We start from the raw sequence: 17,677 nt of genomic DNA on the forward strand, positions 1-17,677 counted from the left end.
GAACACAAACTGGTGCATATGTAAAAATCAGAAATTTACAGTATCCCTTTGTCGCTGACCTACAGAACAGTAAAAATTCATTAAATCACAGATGGGCACAGCATAGAGAGAGGCCTTTCAGCCTATCCTGCCAGTTCTGGCTATCTGCTAGATCTAACCACTTGGTTCCAATTTTCCACTCATTCACACTGTGCCCAAATGCCCTTTTGAAAGTTCCTGTTAAACCTGCTTCCAACTCCCGTTCAGAATGTGGGTTCCACATCAGAACAGCTCACTGTGCACAATAAGCCTGAGCCTGCCTGCTCAGTCACGGTCACTTCAAGACAAGGGAAGACGTGGAGAGTTATTTTCAGGCATTGGATTTAAGGTTGAAGTCGGAAATTGCGATAGGGAAGCTGCAGCAAGGAAAAGTAGGCGGAAGAAGTGAGAGTGGTCTACAGCCACCATCAGTAATGTGAGACAATGCGTGCATGGGAAAATACTGGCCTCTCACACAGTACAGTACAGGAACAGAACCTTTGGCCCACCAAATCTGTGCCATAGAACATAGACCATTACAGCACAGTACAGGCCCTTTGGCCCTCGATGTTGTGCCGACCTGTCATACCGATCTCAAGCCCATCTAACCTACACTACTCCATGTACGTCCATATGCTTCTCCAATGACTACTTAAATGTACCTAAAGTTGGCGAATCTACTCCCGTTGCAGGCAAAGCGTTCCATTCCCTTACTACTCTCTGAGTAAGGAAACTACCGCTGACATCTGTCCTGTATCTTTCACCCCTTAATTTAAAGCTATGCCCCCTCGTGCTCACCGTCACCATCCTAGGAAAAAGGCTCTCCCTATCCACCCTATCTAACCCTCTGATTATTTTATATGTCTCAATTAAGTCACCTCTCAACCTTCTTCTCTCTAACGAAAACAGCCTCAAGTCCCTCAGCCTTTCCTCGTAAGACCTTCCCTCCATACCAGGCAACATCCTGGTAAATCTCCTCTGCACCCTTTCCAAAGCTTCCACATCCTTCTTATAATGCGGTGACCAGAACTGTGCGCAATACTCCAAGTGCGGCCGCACCAGAGTTTTATACAGCTGTAACATAAATTTGTGCCAATACAAGGTACCTTTCTAAACTAAAAGGTTTTTGCCTCTCCATGGCCTATATTTCTCAATTCCCTGCCTATTCATGTGTCTGTAGAGATGCCTCTCCAACTTTGTTATTGTATCCGCCTCCACCTCCTCCGCTGGCAGTACTTTCCAGGCACATTCGACACTCTGTGTAAAAACCCTGCCACTCAAATATCCTTTACACTTTGAGATAGCTGGAACTGCAGATGCTGGATAATCCGAGATAACAAGGTGTAGAGCAGGATGAACACAGCAGGCCAAGCAGCATCAGAGGACCATATGACAATATGATGAAGGGCCTAGGCCTGAAACGTCAGCTTTCCAGCTCCTCTGATGGCGCTTGGCCTGCTGCGTGCATCCAGCTCTACACCGTGTTATCCTTTATACTTACCCCATTTAACGTAAACTTCAATCTCCTCGTGATTGAATTTTCTAACCTGGGAAAACGACTGCGACTGTCTATTCCATGCGGAGGTCTCATTCTGTAAGATTCTATGAGGTTCTAACCCTCATCCTTCATCATTCAGGTGAAAACAAACCAAGTTTGTCCAATCTCCTTTGTAATCCCTTTGAAACCAGTTAACATCCTGGTTAACCAGTTCTGTATGCTTTCCAAAGTTGCCATGTCTTTCTGGCGGTGTGGTGACCAGAACAGGACTCAATAAAGGGACAGTGATACTCATGGGTGACTTCAATCAACATCAAAACTGGAAAAATCAGATTGACAATCGTAGCCTGGAGGGTGAGCTCACAGAATAATTTGAGATAAGTTCTGAGAGCAACACATTCTGGAACAGAGCAGGCGATACTCGATTTTGTGAAACAAGGCAAGCAAAGTGGATGACCTCAGAGTAATGACGTCCCTCAGCACAACTGGTGCCAAGATTGTGTCTAAGATTAGTTTTCTAAACTTAAATAGAGACAACAATGCGGCTGTGAAAGCTGAGATAGCTAAAATGAGTTTGTAGAAAAGGCTAGGGATATATGAATAGACATAGAGAGTGAAAGGCATTTAATGGGATATTTCAGAATATTCAGGCTCAGTACACTTCTCCTATGAACAATGATTTTAAAGGGAGATTCCACTCTTTATAGATAAATAATGGGGTTCAGGAAACATCAAACTTTTGGAAAAGCATGTCATTGAAAAATGGGCAGCAAGTGTTTCGAGATAACAAAGTGTGGAGCTGGATGAAGACTGCAGGCCAAGCAGCATCTCGGGAGCTTTTGTGCTCCTAAGATGCTGCTTGGCCTGCTGTGTTCATCCATCTCCACACTTTGTTATCTCGGATTGTCCAGCATCTGCAGTTCTCATTATCTCTAGCAAGTATCTCGACATGTGGCTAAAAAGGAAAAGCTACCATCAGTTCAAGCAATAGCTCTGCATACAGAATATGCCCATGGTATCAAGATTGAGACAGTGCATACGAAGGGTCCAGTTGCAAACACACAGCTTCATTTCTTCCACACAGACAGCTGGATAAGGACACCCTTGTGCATGCTGATAGAAGAATTCCGTACCAAGCTGATTTCCAACAAATATAGATGTATTTTAATTAACATTCCCAGATCATCATTGTTATCGAGTTTGAATACACCAAAAATCCATAATCTTTTAAAATGCAGTAAACGTTAAAGAGATTCCAATTTGGACACAAAGCCTGAGACTGTAAGACAATGCCCCTAAACTGCATTCATGGAGGATTGAATTAAAGTGACAGAACTCAGCAGGATTAAAGCAAAAACAAAAGTTGCTGGAAGAGCTCAGCAGGTTAGGCAGCATCTGTGAAGAAAGGATCAGAGTTAATGTTTCAGATCTGTTAACCCTTCCTCAGAACTGATGGTTGCTGGGAAACATCAATTTATATACAGAAAATAAGGAGGGGAATAAGGGCAGGAGTAAACGATAGGATAGAGCCTGAAGAGAGCGAAGAGCAGTTGGATAGACAAAGGAGTTGCTAACGATCAGCCTGGGAGGGTGAATAGTTGTTAATGGGGACTGATTGTGACTAACGATAGGTTGTGTGTGATGCTGGGCAATGTGATAACAAGGCCTAGTGTAGGGGATAGGGGTCTAGGACATTTAGTTTCGGCCCGGAAATTATGGAAATTAATATTGAGTCTGGAGGGCTGCAGGTTCTCCAAGCAGAAAATGAGGTGTTGTTCTTCCAGCTTACATTGAGCTTCACTGGAACACTGCAGCAAGGCAGACACAGAGATGTTGGCTAGGGAACAGGGTGGTGTGTTAAAGTGGCGGGCAACAGGTAGCTCAGGGTCTTTTTTGTGAGCAGAATGTAGATGCTGTGCGAAGCAGTCACACAGTTTATGCTTTGTGTCCCCAGTGTAGGCGAGATTGCATTGTGAGCAACGTATGTAAGAGACTAGATTCTGTCGAGTGCAGGTGAAGTAACAAGCTATGTTCGGGCTCTCGGATAGTGGGGAGCGAGAAGGTAAATGGGCAGGTCTTGCACCTTTGCTGGTTGCAGGAGGGAAGAGAAGAGGTGAGGGCAGCACTGTGGGAGATGTGTTGAATCGGTTGAGGTCTCTGTCAAAAATGGTGCTGGGGAGTCCTGAATTGAGGAAGAAGGTGAACATTTCGGACCCTCCATTGTCAAAATTGGTCTCATCTGAACATATGCGATGGAGATGGGGAAACTGACAGAATGGAATGGAAGCAGGGTGTGAGGATGTATAGTCCAGGTAGCTGTGGGAGTCGGTGAGTTTTTAGTGGATATTAATGGCCAGTCTATTCCCAGAAATGGAAACAGAGATGTCAAAGAAAAGAAGTGAGGAATTAGAGATAGAACAGGTGAAAGTGAGGACAGGGTAGAAATTGGAAGCAAACTCAACAAGGAATGTTCCACATAACCCATGAAGAGACAGACATAACTGGAGACCATCCAAGTATCCATGGCCACCCCTCTGAGGTGAAGAAAAAGAGAGGAGTTAAAAGAGAAGTTGTTGAGTGTGAAGATGAACTTTGCCAAACGGAGGAGGGTGGTGACTGGCGGAGATGGCTCAGGCCTTTCCTCCAGAAAGAAGCGGAGAGCCCTAAGACCGGCCTGGTGTTAAGGAATTGCACATCCATGGTGAAGAAGAGGTGGCTTGAAACTGCAAGCTGGAAGTTTTGAAACTGGCAGAAAGTGTCAGAAGAATCATGGATGTACATGGGCAGAGATTGGGAGAGAAAACTGAGTCAAGCTACGAAGAGATGAGTTCTGTGGGGCAGGAGTAGGTTGAAACAATGGGTCCCATTTGTGGATTTTTGGAAGGAGGTTGAAGTGAGCTGCATGGGGCTGCAGGGCTATCAGCTTGGAAGCATCTTGGAGGGAGGTCACCAGATGAAAAGAGATCAGTTACCATACTAAATACAATGGATTGATACATCATAGTGGGGTCATGGTCCAGGGGAATATAGGAGAAAGTATCTGAGAACTGTTGCTCAGCCTCTGCAGTGTAGAGGTCAGTACACTAGACTACAACAGCACCATTCTTATCAAGAGGCTTAATAGGAAAGTCAAGGTAAGATCTAAGTGCACAGAGTGCATTGAATTCAGAGTGACATAGCTTGGATTTGGTGAGGCGGGGAGGAAGAGAAATTTGAGGTGACCAATATCACATGAACAACTCTCACTGAACAAATCAGCTGCGGGTAAAAGGCCAGAGAGAGGGGTCCAGGTTGAGGGGGAGTGTTGGGCTCGGCAAAGCTTCTGTGGGATGGGGAGAGGACTTGTCTGAAGAAATGGACGCGACATGTTGTGTCAATTGGTCAGAATGTGGGTGACTATGATGCATTATAAAAGGCCAATAGTTAGATCAAAGTTTGTCTCGTAAACATCATGAGATCATGAAAGACCGGGGGTTGTGCATAAGGCTGGCCCATCATTGACCAGATTTGCACATGATTAATTTCATTGAGTGTGTATGTAATTAATTCATAATATAATTGCTCTGTAAATGCCAAAGTAGGTTGAAAACAAATATATTAACGTTTATGTCTTTCCTTTGTTCATTCAAGAAGTTTCTGACCCCCAGATATTTCTTCCCACTGGTGTAATTTCAATAAACTCTTTGATGCTGGAGGTGGAGTCTGGGTTTCAAGTGATTTATTTAGTCATTCTACCCCAAAAATATAAATCAGGAGGCGGAAGACAAAGAGGAACTTTATGGAAATACATACAATCATGATGAAAGTGGCACTGAGTAAACTGATGGAGCTCTGGGCTGACAAATCACTGGAATCCAGTGGACTTCATCCCAGAGAATAACGGAGGTGGTGAAAGATGTAGTTGCTGGGTTGTTTTTAGTTTTACAGCATTTGTTGGACCCTGAGAAGGTTCCACCAGGTTTGAAAGGAGAAAATACAACCCATCTATTCAAAGGAGGGAAGCCAAAAATAGGAATCTCTAGTTCTGGGCAAACTGCTAACTTCTCACTTAACTAACTTCCCGATGTCACCCACAATGACATATCGACAATTCTGAAGATACAGAGAGAGAGGGTGTTGCATAGGAAGAAGCTACTCAGCCCAAGCTGTATGTCTTGGTAATTACTCTCCAGGCAAGCAGTTGGACCGATCAGGGTAAGTAACATAAAAATAGGAACTTAGTTTCTTTTCTTGTTGGTGTTCTAAGGACAGGTTCAAATAATTGATGCCTTTGAAAGGATTGTATTTATTATTGAGATTTGTCCGTGTGGCTCAAGTCAGTCAAACAGACCATCTTTCTGGGTAAAGGGATGAGAGATATAGAGCCAGGGGTTTTGGAATGGCCTAAGGAGGTGAAAACGCTATAGAAATTCAAATTGTTCATCTTTTTACTTTGTTGAAGCCTTTTGACTCTCTACAGAGCACCAATCATTCTGCAGAGAATCAAAGAAGTCTGTGAGGACTTTGTCTAAAAGTCGCTCTGATCTCTCGAGAACAGTCAGATAAGGGGTGAGGCCTCATTAATTCCTTCCTCTTTCAGAGCTTCAGAGGGAAAAGTGAATGAAATATCTGGGAGCTGGGGCTATGACTGGGAAATCTTACTTCCTGCTGTCACTTCTCCAAGGTAATGCCATTGTCAGCTCGGTCCGATTTACGGTTCATAGACTTCTCTAAAGATCGTTCTTACTGAGCTGTAATTAGGAACCAATTCAGTAGTGAGCCAGTGTTCACACTCACAGTAAGTCCTGTTCACCCATCGCCCCTGTGCTCACTAACATACACTGACTCCCAGTCTGACAACAGTCATGAAGCAGCACAGAGATCTGTTTGTGTACATTGGAAATCTACAGAGATTACAGAGTTAGGGAATGAAGAGCAGACAGCATAGATGGGAAATAAATGATGCTTATCACAAAAACGAAAGTTTAGAAACCAATTCAAGTCAGTGAACAAGGACCTAATAATAAGAATGAGCCATGATAAAAACTGGGGGTTGATGTTTACTCTGAGGCTGCGACTCCAATTACAATTTTCTGAAATTTGTGACTTTTGCTGATTTTTGTCAAAATTTCCCATGTAGACAACACACTTCTAGAACAAATATGCCTCTCAACATCACACTTTCTGTCCATTCTTACCATGTTAGAAACTTCAATAAAGGTGTGAGATAACTGACAGAGAGAAGTAAGCCGAATCAGGCGGTGCAGAGAGTGTCAAACATTCAATTCATTTTCAATTCATTATCTTTACTGTTAGCACATGCAGGGCTCAGGCCAGAGGCACTTTGCTCCAGTGTTCCAAAGTGTCTGCTGCAGGAGGGTCAGTGTGGAGCTTGGGAACCAGTCGGTCTCTGAGGCTGCATCAGAATCAACAATATAACAACATTGCATTTGGACCGAAAATAACCCTTCAGACAATCAGGATCCAAAGAGAAGCCCTCAGCAGTGAAAATCTGAACTGATCCCTGACAGCAGGAAAGGTGTTAAGGGAAGGTCATGTCTGATCAACTCGGTTGATTTTTTTGAAGAGGTGACGAGGTGTGCAGATGGGGGGTAATGGTTTTGAAGTTGGATTCTTGAACGTCAGTGAGCTTTTGATAAGGTCCTGTATGGGACAGCTAAGGTCAAGGAAATGTGGCAAACTGGGTTCACAATCAGCTGAATTTCACAAAGCAGTGGGTGATCTTTGAGGGGTGTTTTCTCCACTGGATATCTATCTCCAGTGAGGTCCCACCGTGGTCAAGTGTAGAGATTATTGCTGTCAGTGCTTTGTACAAATAATGCACACCTGAATGCTGGAGGGTTGCTAAATACGTTTGTAGATGGCAGAAATGCTGGTGAGATTGAAGTAGTGAGGAGGATAGAGATGAGCTCATCAGCTGGGCTGATCAGTGCCAAATAGAGTTCAATCCCGAAAGATGTGAATTGGCCCACTGACCTTGGAGCTGTGAGCTGAAAATAACTTGTGCACTTTGGAAGAGCTTGTGGCAAGTGGAAAAAGAAGAAATAAAACAAACTTTTATTTGTCTTTAATACGAGGCCTGGAGTTTAATCACAGGCTGATTCTAGGTTAAAACGATTCCAACAGATACAGCGACCTCAGGAAGACCAGGACTTGGCCATTAATGAGGTCAATGCCTGGGAATTGGTTCTGACAAATCTGGAATTGGCTCTGTATTCAAGCAGATGGCAAATGTTCAATGGAATTTGAAACCTCAGGAAATGATGGTCAGTCTTTCAAGGTGGAACCAGGGCTGAAGTTTGTTTTTGAACTGTGTTTTATGGTAAGATGAGTTTGCTGCTGATGATACAGCAGGAAGATTTGAGAGCTATCTCCTAGCTTCCCACACTAACTTCCAGAAGCACAGAGAGTAGAAAACTGAGTCCGAAATATTGCTACATTTACCTGAGTGAACTGAAACGGTGATCAGAGATAATGGGAACTGCAGATGCTGGAGAATCCAAGATAACAAAGTGTGGGGCTGGATGAACACAGCAGGCCAAGCAGCATCTTAGGAGCACAAAAGCTGATGTTTCGGGTCTAGACCCTTCATCAGAAAACAATTTTCTGATGAAGGGTCTAGGCCCAAAACATCAGCTTTTGTGCTCGTGAGATGCTGCTTGGCCTGCTGTGTTCATCCAGCTCCACACTTTGTTATCTTGAACTGAAACGGTGACCCTGACCAACACTTTCAGAAAAGAAACTGAGGAGTTCACATTTATATCTGTGAAACAATGCATCATGTGAACCATTTAAGTCATCTGTCCAGTTTTGTTATTGTCTTTTACATATCCATGATCTGTGTTATTTTGTCTGTTTTTGTGTGAATGGGGGCTGTAAATGAATGTTTCAAGTTTACAGGATAGAAATGAATTAGACTACCATGTTGTTTAATTTCTCATTGCTGAAGTTATTGTATATTTCGTCAATTGTTAAGTCTTTTGCTGAAGATACAAAAATAGTGCGTGGATTAATTATTCAAAAAATCTGGAACTGCTTATGAAGAAGTCTTGTAGAGTGGCTACTCAGGGACTTTAACACTTTTAATTTTACTGTGTTGCGAACATAGAGGCAAAAGTCTAACATGTTTAGATTGTTCCATATTGGAATGAAGGGACATGAGACTTATTAACTGAGGCTTGCCAGTCAAGAGCAGGGAGGTGATGCTGGAATTGTTTAAACATTGGTTAGGCGAGAGCTAGAGTATTGTGTGCACTCCTGACATCCGCATTATGGGAGGGATGTGATTACACTGGAGAGGGTGCAGAGGATATCTGCCAGGATGTTGCCTGGGCCGGAGAGGTTCAGTTATGAAGTGAGATGAGACAGACTGGGGTTGTTTTTCCCTAGTGAGGAGATGGAGGGAAATGTGATTCTGATGTATAAAATTATGAGAGGCATTGACAGGATTGATAGGTGGACACCTTTCCTGTAGGTGGAGGGCTCAATGGCCAAGGGTTTAAGGTAAAGGTGAAAAGGTTTAGGTCAGATGCCAGGAAAGAATTTTTCACCCAGAGGGCTGTGGGAATCAGGAACTCACTGTCTGTGAGGGTGGGAGAGGTAGAAATTCTCAGAACATTTTTTTTGGCATTTCAACATGCACTTGCCATATCAAAGCCTACAAGGGTATGGGCCAAGTCCTGGAAAATGAGATTAGACAAGTTTGTTAAATGGTTGTAATTGTTTGGCAGGGACATGAAGGGCTGAAGGGCTTTTCTCTATGTAGCAGATCTCTGTGATATCAGTCCCGCTTATTCTCAAACTGTGATGTATGGCTCCTCAGTAGAATCAATCAGTAAGTTGGGAGAGTGTGTGTGAAACAGCAGGGTGGGAATGAAAGACAGGAGAAATGGAAAGCTGTTCATGTTGTATAAAGGAATGTGAGGTTGTGTTAGTCCAACATGTATCACTGAGAAGATGTCTTCTCTCAGAGCTCCCCAACATTTGTCTCCTTTTGACATGACAGTGTCTCTCAGCTCCCGCGGTTTTTCTGCAGCCAGCCTCTGATTTATACTGAAACCTCCCCTGAGGCTGGTCATTCAGTGTGTCTGATCGGTCTATAGCCTATCTGGTGCTAAATGCTGATGTTTCTCTCCCCAGCTGGACTGGCACAAAACTGGAAATGCCACACTCCACGTGAGGTGACAGCACAGAAAGGTTCCTGTGCACAGATTCCATGTCATTACAGTTACCCTTCACATCTGGCAAACCAAACACGAGTCGGAATCTGGTTTCATAACAAGAAACAGGATGCAACATCGATAGCTTTTCACTCTGAGAATCACAGTCAAGTGTTACCACGGTTCCGCCAACGGACTTGGCTGTCTGGAAATCTGAAAAATGGAGACTGTTCCCTGATGATAAATAACATCAAGGGAAGAGATGCAGGATCTTATTATTTCAGAGTGGAATTCAGTGGTTCAAATAAATACAAATACCTTCCTGTAACCCAGCTTCATGTTTCAAGTAAGTAATGTAATTCCTCAACAATTCACTTCCAACACTTAGTTGAAAACAATACAACCTTATGCTTTGTTCGCGTTTTTTATGCGTGTGATAACCAGTGTCGATTTTCACTCTACTTCATAAACGATATTATTGGTCTTAATATGTTAATTCAATCCCCATATTAGTACACTTTCATACCGTCATTCAGAATCAAAAACACCCACAAACCAAGGATCTGTACTCAAAGGATAAAATGAGTTTCCTGTTGATGGGATTGAAGTACTGCCCAATATAGAATGATGGAATATCTTCGGATTGATGAAGAATCAGTTAGACTTTGGTCTTCCAATAGAATGAAGAGCCCAGGCTCGGAGTTAATGAGATTGTTAGAAATACTGATATCAGGAAATTTTTCAGGGCCCCAGAAATACTTCACTGATTGAGAGATCTGTGCTGCATGTCTTGCTGGAAGGTGTCTTTATTTTTTCAGAAGAAAGACTTGTTGGCAGCACATTTCGAGGTCATTTCTCCCAGTGACACATACAGATGTCCTGGAAAAACAGGGACCAACTCCAGACAGTGTTGCAAAAAACCATCAAAACAAACATCCCATTTGGTGGAACCAAGCTTGTCCAGCAATTAAAATCATAAACCTTTCCATTAACCCACCTTAAAAGCTTCACTTCTCTCATTTCCAAAATTACTTGACATTTCAGTAACACTCTGGTGAGCTCACATTCATGATGAACATTTGCCTGAGGTCACATCAAACCTTGGTAAACGCTTTTCGAATCCAAAACATCCGAACAGTTCCATATTTCATTGGCCCTCAATTCTAAATATGTGTCAAAATCACACCTCTCGCTTTGGAAAATGAGACACCATTTCCAAATTCATTTTCATTGGGATGTAAACATGAAAATATCTACGCCACAACAACACGAAATAAATCAAACTTAAATGCATTCACCTTCATTATCTGTAATGCTGAAACAGTTTCTGACTTTTTTCAACATTCATGTAATCCAACATTCTTGACAATGCATCAGCAATAATATCTGCTTCAGGCATGTGCAAACAAGTCTTTCATTAGTTGAATGAGAAAAGTCCAGAGAATCAGTTGGCATTTTGACTTTTAAATTACTCTCCAAAGGCGACAGATTACAGTTAGTATATTGGTGTTCCTTTATCGTCATGATGGACATAAACTTTTGAAATGTTTCGGAGGCAGTAACAAGATCAGATTTTACTTTTGCATAGGACAGTACTTCCTTTGTTACTTCCTTCGTTCAATTTACCATAACAGTGCCATTTCGGCTTCTTTATGTCCAATGTATCATTTTGTAATAAGACTGCAGCCTCCCCTAAGACCCAAACACCAATTCTCAGTGTAAACGGTGAGAACTGTAAAGAGGCTGCAGCTTGGAACTACAAGGGAACACCCATCCTGGGAGCTGGGCAGTGTCCAGAAAAAAGGCTAAGAGTGACAGCAAAGGAGAGATGTTGTTTGTTGATGAGCTGCTGTTTAGGGCTGTGTTTCAACACCAGTCATTTTGATAAATGTGAATTTGAAAAGTAGCACTGGGAAGGTTGAATTTATAGGCACAAGAGGGAAAGATAACACGTAAACACGGACCAAAACTTACTGCTTTCTACTCATCTTCAGTTCTGAGTGGCCAGAGCAAGAAAATGGTTGAGTGAGGAAAAGTGGCTGAAGCTAATGTAAATTAAAAGTATAAGACATGGAATGGTCGGCTCGGCCACGTGTATCCTCTGCCAAGTCAAGGGACTTCTAGTGGTCGGGACAAGCCCAAGTGTAGGAAGTGACAGCAGCTTGAACTCTGGGATTCAGAGCTCGAGCAGTAGCTACAGTCACTGAGCTGTGTCTGTGAGGCAGAGAGCAATGTGGTTAGTACATTCAGGGAGGTGATCATAATACAGGTTTGGGGAAGCAGGCAGACAGGGAATGTGTGAACACCTGGCAATCCAAGAGGAACAGGCAGGTAGGGCAGGAATTCTCAGAGGTACCACTCACCAGCTGGTTTTCCATCTGGATGTTGTTGATGGATCCCTGGAGGAGCGCAGCAACACACAAGGCCTTGGTATCATGGGTGGTCCAGCTGTACAAGAGAGGTGAGGCGAGAGTGGAAGGGCAGTACCAAGTGGTGATTCATAATTCAAGGTCAAATAGACATTTCTGCAGATGTCAATGCGACTGTAAGAAAGTTTATTGCTTGTCTCTGATCGTGTTTTTGGGATCCTTAAGGGGGAGGGTGAGCAGCTCCAAGTCGTGGTCCACATTGGCACCAACAACATAGGTAGGAAGAGAGATGGGGATTTAAGGCAGAAATTCAGGGAGCTAGGATGGAAGCTGAGAGCTAGGACGAACAGAGTTGTTGTCTCTGGTTTGCTGCCCATGCCACGTGCTAGTGAGGCGAGGAATACAGAGAGAGAGGCGTTGAACACGTGGCTACAGGGATGGTGCAGGAGGGAGGGTTTTGGATTGTTGGATAATTGGGGCTCTTTCTGGGGTAGGTGGGACCTCTACAAGCAGGATGGTCTTCACCTGAACCAGAGGGGTACCGATATCCTTGGGGGGAAATTTGCTAAGGCTATTTGGGTGGGTTTAAACTAATTCAGCAGGGGGATGGGAACCAAAATTATTGTTCGAGTATAGAAAAGGTTGAGAGTAGGGAGGTCCGAAATAAAGTTTCAGGGATGCAAGATGGCACCGGCAAGCAAGAGGTTGGTTTGAAGTGTGTCTACTTCAATGCCAGGAGCGTCCAGAATAAGGTGGGTGAACTTGCAGCATGGGTTAGCACCTGGGACTTCGATGTTGTGGCCATTTCGGAGACATGGATACAGCAGGGACAGGAATGGTTGTTGCAGGTTCCGGGATTTAGATGTTTCAGTAAGAACAGAGAAGATGGTAAAAGGGGCTGAGGTGTGGCATTGTTGGTCAAGGACAGTATTACAGTTGCAGAAAGGATGTTTGGGGACTCATCAACTGAGGTAGTATGGTCTGAGGTTAGAAACAGGAAAGGAGAGGTCACCCTGTTGGGAGTTTTCTATAGGCCTCCGAATAGTTCCAGGTATGTAGAGGAAAGGACAGCAAAGACGATTCTCGATAGGAGTGAGAGAGACAGCGTAGTTGTCATGGGGGACTTCAACTTTCCAAATATTGACTGGGAACACTACAGTTCGAGTACTATAGATGGGTCAGTTTTTGTCCAGTGTGTGCAGGAGGGCTTCCTGACACAGTATGTAGACAAGCCAACAAGGGGCGAAGCCACATTAGATTTGGTACTGGGTGATGAGCCCGGCCACGTGTTAGATTTGGAAGTAGGTGAGCACTTTGGTGATAGCGATCGCAATTCTGTTATGTTTACTTTAGTAATGTAAAGGGATAGGCGTATACCACTGGGCAAGAGTTACAGCTGGGGGAAAGGCAATTACGATGAGATTAGGCAAGATTTAGGGACCATAGGATGGGCAAGGAAACTGCAGAGGATGGGCACATTAGAAATGTGGAGCCTATTCAAGGAAAAGCTCCTGTGTGTCCTAGATGAGTATGTACCTGTCAGGCAGGGAGGAAGCTGTAGAGCGCGGCAGCCGTGGTTTACGAAGGAGGTGGAATCTCTGGTCAAGAGGAAGAAGAGGGCTTATATTAGGATGAGATGTGAAGGCTCAGTTAGGGCGCTTGAAGGCTATGAGGTAGCCAGGAAAGACCTAAAGAGAGAGCTCAGAAGAGCCAGGAGACATAAGAAGTTGTTGGCGGATAGGATCAGGGTAAACCCTAAGGTATTTAAGGAATAAAAGAATGACGAAAATAAGATTAGGGCCAATCAAGGATTGTAGTGGGAAGTTGTGTGTGGAGTCAGAGGAGATAGGGGAAGCACTAAATGAATATTTTTTGACAGTATTCACTCTAGAAAATGACAATGTTGTCGAGGAGAATACTGAGATACAGGCTACTAGACTAGGTGGGATTGAGGTTCACAAGGAAGAGGTATTAGGAATCCTACAAAATGTGAAGACAGATAAGTCCCCTGGGCTGGATGGGTTTTATCCTAGGATCCTCTGGGAAGCCAGGGAGGAGATTGCTGAGTCTTTGGCATTGATCTTTAACTCGTCATTGTTTACAGGAATAGTGCCAGACGATTGGAGGATGGCAAATGTGGTTCCCCTGTTCAAGAAGGGGAGTAGAGACAGCCCTGGTAATTATAGACCAGTGAGCCTTACCTCAGTCGTTGGTAAAGTGTTGGAAAAGGTTATAAGAGACAGGATTTATAATCATCTGGAAAAGAATAAACTGATTAGGGATAGTCAGCATGGTTTTGTGAAGGGTAGGTCGTGCCACACAAACCTTATTGAGTTCTTTGAGAAGGTGACCAAGCAGGTAGATGAGAGTAAACCGGTTGATGTGATGTATATGGATTTCAGCAAGGCGTTCGATAAGGTTCCCCACAGTAGGCTATTGTACAAAATGCGGAGGAATGGGATTGTGGGAGATATAGCAGTTTGGATCGGAAATTGGCTTGCTGAAAGAAGACAGAGGGTGGTAATTGATGGGAAATGTTCATCCTGGAGACCAGTTACTAGTGGTGTACCCCAAGGGTTGGTGTTGGGTCCACTGCTGTTTGTCATTTTTATAAATGACCTGGATGAGGGCGTAGAAGGATGGGTTAGTAAATTTGCAGATGACACTAAGGTCGGTGGAGTTGTGGATAGTGACGAAGGATGCTGTAGGTTGCAGAGAGACATAGATAAGCTGCAGAGCTGGGCTGAGAGGTGGCAAATGGAGTTTAATGTGGACAAGTGTGAGGTGATGCACTTTGGTAGGAGTAACCAGAAGGCAAAGTACTGGGCTAATGGTAAGATTCTCAGTAGTGTAGATGAGCAGAGAGATCTCGGTGTCCATGTACACAGATCCTTGAAAGTTGCCACCCAGGTTGACAGGGCTGTTAAGAAGGCATACAGTGTTTTAGCTTTTATTAATAGAGGGATCGAGTTCCGGAACCAAGAGGTTATGGTGAAGCTGTACAAATCTCTGGTGCGGCTGCACTTGGAGTATTGTATACAGTTCTGGTCACCACATTTAGAAGAAGGATGTGGAAGCTTTGGAAAGGGTGCAGAGGAGATTTACTAGGATGTTGCCTGGTATGGAGGGAAGGTCTTACGAGGAAAGGCTGAGGGACTTGAGGCTGTTTTCATTGGAGAGAAGAAGGTTGAGAGGTGACTTAATTGAGACATATAAAATAATCAGAGGGTTAGATAGGGTGGATAGGGAGAGCCTTTTTCCTAGGATGGTGACGGCGAGCACGAGGGGGCATAGCTTTAAATTGAGGGGTGAAAGATATAGGACAGATGTCAGAGGTAGTTTCTTTACTCAGAGAGTAGTAAGGGAATGGAACGCTTTGCCTGCAACGGGAGTAGATTCGCCAACTTTAGGTACATTTAATTCATCATTGGAGAAGCATATGGACGTACAAGGAATAGTGTAGGTTGGATGGGCTTCAGATTGTTGTGCCGACCTGTCATACCATCGAGGGCCGAAGGGTCTGTACTGTGCTGTAATGTTCTATGTTCTATGTTCCCTGCAGCCAGATTCAGGGATTTACAGGATCATATTTCTGGGCGAGTGAGGACAATCAGGGGTTGTGGTTCAAATTGGTATGATTAACATCAGGAAGGGAAATGTGGCCCCACAGTCAGAATTTGGTGAGCTTGGAAGCAAATGAGCATGCGGAAATACAACAGGAGATTCTGGATTGCCCCCAGTGTCATGTGCAAGTGAGCAGGGGAATTGAAAGATGAGAAACTGTGGGCCTGGAAAGATGGTGCAGGATGTAGGGCTTTAGATTGCTGTGACACTGGGACTGGCTCGGATGGGTGTGGTACCGATAGAAGTCCAAATAAAAACCAAAAGAACTGCGGATGCTGTAAATCAGGAACAAAAGCAAAGTGACTGGAAAAACTCAGCAGATCTGGCAGGGTCTGTGGAGGAGAAAACAGAGTTAATGTTTTGGGTCTGGTGACCCTTTCTCAGAACTCTGATGAAATGTTAACTCTGTTTTCTCCTCCACAGATGCTGTCAGACCTGCTGAGCTTTCCCAGCAACTTTGTTTTTGTACTGATAGACGCCTGATGGGTTGCAACTCTGCTGAGCTGGGGCTGATTTCCATCTCAGGCATTTTGTTCATGCTGTTGGGCAGCATTTATACTCATTGAGCCGGGTTCTATAGACAAGGAGAGTGCATTAGCGATGAGTGTCTGCGTGTGCACGAAATATAGGGAAAGGCAGGCAGCACTAAAATATAAATTATTCCTTTAACAGTTAAAGTCGAATTAAGGGGGAAAGTGTTGAATTTGGAAACAGTATGTGTGTGAATACACTTACAGGCCCAGTTTGCCGTGTGGGATGATGATGTTGTGACAATAATGGACACCTGGGCCAGGGAAAAGCATATTGGAATGTTAAATATTCCAGGTTACAAAGTGTTCAGAAAAGAGAGAAAAAGAAATAAAAAGGAGAAGGCATATTTAGTTCAGGAGAGCATTGAAGGACTGGAGAAAGGAAGAGCTTTCAGAGAGTTCAACACAGAATCATTTTGATTGGAGCTCAGGAGCAAGAAGGATGTAGGTACAATGTTTGGTGTGATATATAGGTCACCAGCTTTCGGGAAGGATTTGAAGGAATAAATTGGGAAGATAATTCTGGAGAGGTGTAAACATCATAGAGTATTGATAATGGGGGAGTTTAACTGTAGACATTGATAGCAGCAATGAAAACGGGGAGTGAGGCACAAGTGATCCTAAATTGTTTTTAGAACAATTCCCTAGAGCGATACGAGTCCTGTCCAACAAGCAAGGAGTCACTGCTGGACCTGCTTCATGGGAATGAGGTGGCCAATGGACCAAGCGACAGTGGGGGAACATTTAGGGGGTCAGTGGTCATCGCATCACAAGATTTAAAATGGACGTGGGATAATGACATTAATTAATCCAGAGTGAGAATAATCAACTGGGAGAGAACAGGCTTCAATTGGACAGATAGACTGGAACCTTTATGAAGTTGTATAGTGTACTCATGAATTGGAAGGTAGGAAAATAGAATTTGTTGATAAAAATGTTAGTGGGGAAAAGCGGTACCTTGTCCCTTTAAAAGATAGCATTTTACTGTGCTTAGCGATTTTGAAAATGTATGTCTGTGAACACTAGCTGGAGACTAGCAGTACAGGAAGCACCCAAAACTAAAATATTTATATTGAAAGGCCATGCAGCATAATCCTTCCCCATGTCAAAATTTTTGAATTTAAGCCAATCAATTTGAATCAGGTCCAGAGTTACCAAAAACCAATTTAATTTAAAATGAGATAGCAAGTACTGCAGAAGCTGCTGTCAGAGATAACACAGCGTAGAGCTGGAGGAATACAACCAGGCCAGGCAGCATCAGAGCAGCAGGAAAGCTGACATTCTGGGGTTGGGACTTTTCTTCAGAAATGGGAGGGTGAGAAGAACTCGGAAATAAATAGAGGAGCGGTTGGGTTGGAGAAGGTAGATGGATTGGTGATAGGTAAGTGCAGGTCGAGAATGGTAAGTGAGGTGGGAGGACCGGATAGTTGTGAGAAAAGAGTCAGGCTGTGTCAGGTCAAGGAGGTGAGGATGAGAGGG

The 17,677-nt window shown here is 43.7% G+C and overlaps 1 protein-coding gene across 1 annotated transcript in view; it reads left to right on the forward strand.

The window, feature by feature from the left end:
• Positions 1 to 17,677, forward strand: part of LOC125448403 (sialic acid-binding Ig-like lectin 5) — a 55,545-nt gene that overhangs the window by 19,295 nt on the left and 18,573 nt on the right. The window contains exon 4 of the mRNA XM_048523703.2: positions 9,656 to 10,021. Coding sequence (XP_048379660.2) covers positions 9,656 to 10,021 — 366 coding nt within the window. The remainder of the gene's footprint in view (positions 1 to 9,655; positions 10,022 to 17,677) is intronic.

The sequence above is a fragment of the Stegostoma tigrinum genome, chromosome 41 (genome assembly GCF_030684315.1).
Source record: "Stegostoma tigrinum isolate sSteTig4 chromosome 41, sSteTig4.hap1, whole genome shotgun sequence".
Classification (NCBI taxonomy): Eukaryota; Metazoa; Chordata; class Chondrichthyes; order Orectolobiformes; family Stegostomatidae; genus Stegostoma; species Stegostoma tigrinum.